Raw genomic sequence first — 7,560 nt, forward strand, 5'->3', positions numbered from 1 at the left:
CCAACCACCACCCTCAGTATATGGGGCCAGCACCCTACCCACTGAGCCACAGAAGCTGCCTGGGTTATTTTTCTTTATGCCAGTCTAGTGTACAATTTTTTTGTTGCAATTTGGTTGGGGCCAGATTCCAACCACCACCCTCAGTATATGGGGCCAGCACCCTACCCACTGAGCCACAGAAGCTGCCTGGGTTATTTTTCTTTATGCCAGTCTAGTGTACAAATACACCTTCCTTGGTGCCACACCTGTTGGTGAAACCATATCTGTTTCTTACATTGAGTTATTGTCCCTACTGCTGGCAGGCACCACATACATGTGGCCTTCTGGGCCACTGCTGCCTTCACTGCTGCCTGTGGTGACTGGATTGGTGTTGGCAGCAGAGGTGCTAAGGGATGGGTGATGGGGGTCTCAGCATTGCTGTTCATGGTTGTGGTGATGGTGACTGAAGCTGGCTACAGCAGCTGTAGCTCTTCCCAGTGTGTGATAGTGACATAGCAGTGGGGTTCCTTAGGGGTATCTGGGATCTGCTCTCTGCTCCCACTACTGATCCAGCATTGAATCTTGAAGGGTAAGTAGGAGTTAGCTGCTTGAAGAAGGTTATATTAGTGGCTGAATGATCTCTGTAGCCTGTTAAACTGTATCCCAGATAAGAATTCATCTGTCTTTGTTTTAACCTTTTCAGTTAGCTGCCCTTAAAAGACAGCTCACTTCATTGTTTCCAGTTGTGAGAAAGTTCTTTCTTTTAGTAGGGTAGACTCTACCTCCTTGCAACTTTACCTATTTTTCATAACTATACCCTCTTCCAAATTTGAAGATAGCTCTCAAGAACCAACCAAATCTTCCCTACTTTGATAAAAGAGAAGTTGGCTTTGGTATTGGGGGTGGAAGAATGGTATAGGGTAAATGGTGGTACTGGTAAAAGACTAAAATGAGAGATTTTTCTCTATGATCCTCCTCTAGCCATAACATTATTCTGATTCTGTGAAGGTGGGTCAGTAACTTGGAGCAGTTTGTCATTGGCTGATGAATGCTATGGACATTTGCATTTTTTGTGCTTTCTGAAGGCTGGTATTGTGAAGAAAGTGTGCTATTATTTATTTATTTTTTTACTGTTATTTGCATTTATTTTATATTGCATCTATTCCCGTGCCATAAGTTTTTGTTTCTTCAGTTTCTTCTGGGATATCTTTTTCTTCTGTGCTACCTCTTCTTCTGGTTTGGGAACAATCTGTTCCTTTTCAGTAAGGATCAGCTCAATGTGGCAGGGGGAGCACATGTATGGGTTAAGGCAACCATGAGCTCTGTAAGTTCAGCGACACATCTTGGGTGCTTTGTTCACTTGGATATCCTCAATGACCAGAGAGTCTACACTAAACCCTTAAGTTCAACATTACTCTCTGCATTTTTAAGCATATGCAGCAAAAATTCAGCACTCTTTTTGGGCCACCAACCCTGTGTCCAGCCCCACTGTTTGGCTTGGGCACACCTGCCAACTCCACCTTTGTAATGTCGGAATGGTACACATTGTTTCTTTAAGGTGACATCCTTCAGATACTTGGTGGTTCTTCGTATGTGCATACCCTTGATGGCCTGGGCAGTTTCACGTGTGTTCTTAAAGTGAACACGAAGATTTGAGCCTCTTGACGTATATGACTTGGTGGGATTTTCTGGGTCAAGTGAATAGTGAACCATTTTCACAGATCACCTCAGGCCACTTAGGGGAAGAGTGAAAGTGTGCTATTATTAATATTTCCTTTATGGACCTTTGGTTTTTAAAAAATCACTGTCAGCTTTGTATGACATAGCCTGGTCCATCTGTAGGAGAGGGGCTCAAGACCTTCCCTGCCCAACAGAACCCTAAGAAGCTGTCCCAGACCAAGGACCTCCATGCATGGCCATGTACCAGGTACTGCCCAACTCCAGAGGGTGCCCCCTTAGAGTTCTACACTGCCAGTTTCCTCAGTTACTTTAGCTGTTATTTGACATCATTACCATCAGAGAGACAGTCCTTTTACTTAACCTAAATCTTCCCTCTAATAGTTCTGTTAGACTTCTTATTAATCCCTCTACCCATGCTCTGAACCCTAATGAATAGCATCTCAACATCATTCCTAATATTTGCTATCTTGATCTCTGAGAAGGCAGTTTCAGAAGAAGAGTCAAATATGGAGGATCAAGGTCAGCTGGGTAAGGCCAGAAATCTGTCGTCCACTGTGACGCATCTTGTGCTATTGGGATTTTCTTCACTAGGTCTTAGTCTCTGCAGTTCACTCTAATCTGGTAATGAACCTGATCCAGACATATGCAGGGATTTACACTACCAGAATTGCCCATCAAATCAGGATGGACACATTCTTTATTCACTTTATTTGTTTAACAAACATTGAGTGCCTTCTTCAAGGTAAGAACTGGTTTTGAAGTTTGAGAATGAAGAGAAATGATTTGAATCATATATAGTGGTCATTAAGGAATTTACAACCCGGTATCCTAATTGGGCATTGTAAGCTGCAGAGGAAAGGTAGCCAAATGCCCTAAGTCAGCTCAGCGCCCATAGCACAATGGTTATGGCAATAGCCACATACACCAGGGTGGCAGGTTCATCCCCGGTCCGGGACAGCTAAAACAGCAATGACAACTGCAACAAAAAATAGCCAGGCATTGTGGCAAGCACCTATAGTCCCAGCTACTTGTAGCTGAGGCAAGAGAATTGCTTAAGCCCAAGAGTTGGAGGTTGCTGTGAGCTGTGACATTATGGCACTCTACCAAGGGCAACATAACGAGACCCTGTCTCAAAAATAAAATAAAATGTCCTAAGTTGATCCAAACATGGATAATTAATTATATATATTTTTTCCTACAGATAGCTTTCAGTTCCATACAAAACCATCCAGAACTCAGGAAGCCTTCTCAAGTGAACATTGCAGGTGATGGAGATGCTGAGGGTGGACATGGAGGGGGCCAAAAGGCAGAGACAGATGACCTATGGGGGCATTCACTTCACTTGCAGACCAGGAGGGTATCTGACCACCCAGGAGTGGTGACTTGTACTCAGCCCAAAATTCAGGTTAACAGAGAAGATTTAGAAAGGCAGTTTTTGATTCTCGATAGGGAAATTATTTCCTGTGTTAGAAAACCTTTATTTAATAGCTTCCAAATACATTACCATATTTTTTTCTAGCTACAAATTTGTCTTCTCAATTATTTTTACCATAGATGATATTAAGATAGATATACATTTCCTAACCATATACCTCCTGCCTTTTGAATGCTTATCCCATCAATTTTAAATGTCTCCACCTTGAATTCACAAGTCACTCTCTATATGGTTTCCCATTCCACTTATCAAACTCGGTTTCCTACTGTTTTCAAACAAAAATCTATTCTACACAAACTGCCCCAATGGTTACCTATGTGTCTTTCCTTACACAACTCTCTTTTTTTAAATGGCATCCCTCCACTTACCAACATGGTGACCATCCTTCAAGGCCCTCCTTGGTTTTTATGTCATGGTAGCTCAGAGAGATCTGACCTCTTTTGAGCTCAGGATGCCTATAGAAAGTACACTGGATTAGCAGTCAGGACATGAGCACTAGTTTGGATTCTACTCCTCAGTAGCTGTGAAGCCATACGTAAGTCACTTAATCTCTTAATCTCCTCATCTATAAAAGAAAGGTAGTCTTTGGTTGCCTGAGTGTCACTCAGGACTATTAAAGAATCAGATGATGATGTATAAAATATTTAAATATGCTGTTACAGAATTCAAATGTGCTAACAAGAAGTTGTTATTATTTGTTGCTTTATCATATTTTGGTTTAACACTCACATTGTTAGTTTGCTCTTCAGATGTGATACTTCTCCATTTAGATTATGAGGTACTTAGGTTGGCTTTAGGCTTTTTAAAATCTCTAATAGAGCCTTGCAGTTGTATCTCTGATTTTCAAAAATGTATGGACTAATGGAGGGATAGGATAGACAAAGAAGTAATGAATTATATAGGAGAGCTTCCTGGAAAAAGTGACTTTGAGACCTGATAATGCCCCAACAAAAGTGACAGCTTTGTGGCCACTCTCAGTTTTTCATCTTCTTTCCACAAAGAACAGAGGAAGAGTTTCTGGATCAAGTGAGTAGGAAGCTGTCTCAGACTAGCCCCGAGAAAGGCCTACTGACCATGAAGCCCTGCCACTGTGAGGAAATCCTGAAATTAGTGCTCTCACCCCTCACCCAGCACTGCTTGGTCATTGGAGAAACCACCTGTGCATTTTATTACCTGCTGGAGGCTGCTGCTGCCTCCTTGGACCTATCAGATAATTACATGGTAAGCAAGCTCTGTGGTCTGCACTTGAGCTAAACCCTGTCACCTTGGGAATTTGATTGAGATTTCTTACTCTCAAGTAACCATTAATGGAAAGTGAAAGAGAGTGGGAAAGAAAAAGAGAACCTAGAAGTGATTCAGGAGAATGTGGTGGTGAAAGAGCACCAGCCCCTGCTGGTACTGCCCCTGACCCGTACACAAGCAGTCTGGCTTATTTCTAACTCAAAATCCAAACCTGATTCAAATTCAGATTTTGATCCTCATCATAACCTCACTCCAGCCTTCACCCTAATCTCACCCTTAGCATCACCCTAATCCTAATCCAGTTTGTTCATCTCTTGTCCTGTTTGAAGGCCTTCTTTTATTTGAGAAAAGCAAGCAGTCTTCTGGGCCAACGCTCAGCATTCTCGTTCTTGAGAAAACACAAGGTAAAGATCTGTCGGTTTGAGGAGGCCACTTTCTGCTGTCTTCGGTCAGAGGTGAGGTCAGGGAATGGCCTTGCAGTTTTGTTTATTACTCCTTGAGGGTGACCCTATTATTTCTTTTAAAATCTCTTCATTGTTTTTTTGTGTGATTACAAATGTGATAATATAATAGAAAGTTTTTGCATATTCAAAATATAGAAATAATATATACAAACTGAAAGAGCTCCCATTAATCTCATGCCACCCCGCCATAGTTAATAATTTTGTGCATATACCACCAATCATATATAAAGTCATATCATTATTGTTTTCCATTTTTAAATAGGATCATATTCCACATTCTCTTTCTTCTGCAGCTTATTTTTATCCTTAATAATACAGATTGAACATATGTGCATATTGGTGTACATATTGATCTGCCACATAGTTACAGGTGCCAAGTACTCCACTGGACATATCATAGTTTAGCTGCTCTGTTCTTCATGTGTATTTAGGTTGTCTCTAATTTAGGGGTTATTATAAATATAGCAATGATGAATATTCTTGTTAAATATCTCTTTCTCCCCCTGTGAAAGTATTCTCATAAAAGAAATTTCTTGAGGGCAGTGCCTGTGGCCAGCCCTTATACCAAAGGTGGTGGGTTTGAACTCAGTCCTGGCCAAACTGCAACAAAAAAATAACTGGGCATTGTGGTGGGCACCTATAGTCCCAGCTACTCGGGAGGCCAAGGCAAGAGAATCACCTAAGCCCAAGAGCTGGAGGTTGCTGTGAGCTATAACACCATGGCACTCTACCGAGGGTGACAAAATGAGGTTCTGTCTCTAAAAACAAAAGAAAAGAAATTTCTTGAAGTATAAATACTAAGGCAGAAGATACAACACTTAATAAATATTTCACCAAGTTGCCCACCAAAAATATATTAATTTTCCTTGATTTTTTTGTATCCTTACCAACATCAGATATTATTAGTCTTTTCAAAACTTGCTAATCCATGGATGAAAATATTGTTTTTTAATGTGTATCTTTGAATTAATAAGATACATTGTTTGTACATATATATTGGTAATTTGCATTTATTTTTCTGTGAATTGTTCATTCATGTCCTTTACTCATGAGAATATATATAAACTAATTTAAATGCAAACTCTAAGATAATCTGGTTAGGATAATAAAGCTAATGTGTATGACTTTGAAGACCAAAAGGAATATTAGAGTTATTAAGATATTGTACTATTTGTGCTTCAACTAAGAGGTCTTTCAGACAAAGTTAAATAATTATTTCTTTCCCTTTATAAGAAGAAGTTATTGTGTAGTCCTCCCAATATTGTTCTAGAATCATATAGATTTTAATCACTTTCTTAGGGGACTTAGCCTCTGGATGTGAAGGTATAAGATAATCCTTCGTATTAACCTGGATGGAAGTGGAACACATTATTAGTAAAGCATCACAAGAATGGAGAAGCATGAATCCTATGTACTCAATTTTGATATGAGGACAATTAATGACAATTAATGACATGGTGGGGGTGGGGGAAGGGGAGAGCAGAGAGAGAAAGGAGGGAGAGGTGGGGAAAGGAAGAGCAGAGAGAGGGAAGGAGAGATGGGGGTGGGGTCTTGGTCTGTGCCATACCTTTTGGAGGCAAGACATCAGTGTAAGATGGACTTTACCTAACCAGTGCAATCAGTGTAACCTGGTTTCTTGTACCCTCGATGAATCCCTAACAATTGAAAAAAAAAAAAAGAAAAAATTTTAATTGTAACAAACCCTTAAAAAAAAAAAAAGATAATCTCGAATTTCCCATGTCCACTGTGGTGGTGTAACCCATTTAGAAAGGAGGGATACAAGATTAGGCAATACATATACTTAGGGTGCTTGCCATGGCACGTGAGAGCATCTGAATCTCTGTACAAACAGTAATCTCATCTCCGTCTAACATTACACTTTCTAAATCACAGCTTTCCTCTCCTGTGTATTTACAAATGTGTAGGAGGTAAGAAAGAAGATGCATTTTCCACAATCCTATTTTCTCACCTCGGTACTTGCTTACTACCCTACTGGTGCTTGTTAATGGGACTTCTGACCAGACTGTGCTCCAGCCCAGCTCACTATAGCACCTCAGTGTTATATCTAAAACCTTATTAGTACTCTTCCCACACTCACATTACTATTTCTTGTTTTCCCATCTCCAGGTCTGTTTCAACATGGGACAGATCACTTTAGCCAAAAAATTGGCTAGGCAAGCCCTTCGACTGCTGAAAAGGAATTTCCCTTGGACCTGGTTTGGTGTCCTTTTCCAAACATTCCTGGAAAAGTATTGGCATTCCTGCTCCCTGAGTCAACCTACAAGCAACCCTAGTGAAATGTAAGAAGGCTGGCTAAATTGTCCTGGTTCCCTTTAGGGCCGGAAAACTGTAGCTAAACTAGGGTCTAGGCTAGAACTTTGCCCCTATTGACCCAAGGCTACTTTTTTTTACTATCAAGTAGCTGTCAAGCATCTAACAGACAGCATATACATATATGCATGTAACAGATAAGTTTGTAACCATTCTAGGTCTTCCATCTTCCTCCCCAGCTAATTAAATGTAGCAAATAGGAATTCAAAGATTGAATCCTTAAAAAAAAAAAAATGTCTCTAAACTTTTCCTGATAAAGAGGATTGAATTAGAACAGTATATGGGGTTAGTAGTAGTAGGATTCTGGGAACATTTCTAAGTTCGAAAGTCTGTGGGGGCTCAGCGCCTGTGGCTCAAGTGGCTAAGGTGCCAGCCACATACACCTAAGGTGGCGGGTTCAAATCCAGCCCAGGCCCACCAAACAACAAT

At 40.6% G+C, this 7,560-nt stretch overlaps 1 protein-coding gene and 1 pseudogene across 1 annotated transcript in view; one reads left to right on the forward strand and one right to left on the reverse strand.

Moving 5' to 3' along the window:
• The window catches only part of LOC100952087 (adenylate cyclase type 10-like), a 44,277-nt gene that overhangs the window by 30,129 nt on the left and 6,588 nt on the right, over window positions 1–7,560 (forward strand). The window contains exons 22-25 of the mRNA XM_023512817.1: window positions 2,861–2,924; window positions 4,096–4,315; window positions 4,666–4,791; window positions 6,928–7,100. Coding sequence (XP_023368585.1) covers window positions 2,861–2,924; window positions 4,096–4,315; window positions 4,666–4,791; window positions 6,928–7,100 — 583 coding nt within the window. The remainder of the gene's footprint in view (window positions 1–2,860; window positions 2,925–4,095; window positions 4,316–4,665; window positions 4,792–6,927; window positions 7,101–7,560) is intronic.
• On the reverse strand, window positions 894–1,692 carry LOC100940817 (annotated as a pseudogene).

Source organism: Otolemur garnettii, unplaced genomic scaffold, assembly GCF_000181295.1.
Source record: "Otolemur garnettii isolate 467f Iridium unplaced genomic scaffold, OtoGar3 scaffold00031, whole genome shotgun sequence".
Taxonomy (NCBI): domain Eukaryota; kingdom Metazoa; phylum Chordata; class Mammalia; order Primates; family Galagidae; genus Otolemur; species Otolemur garnettii.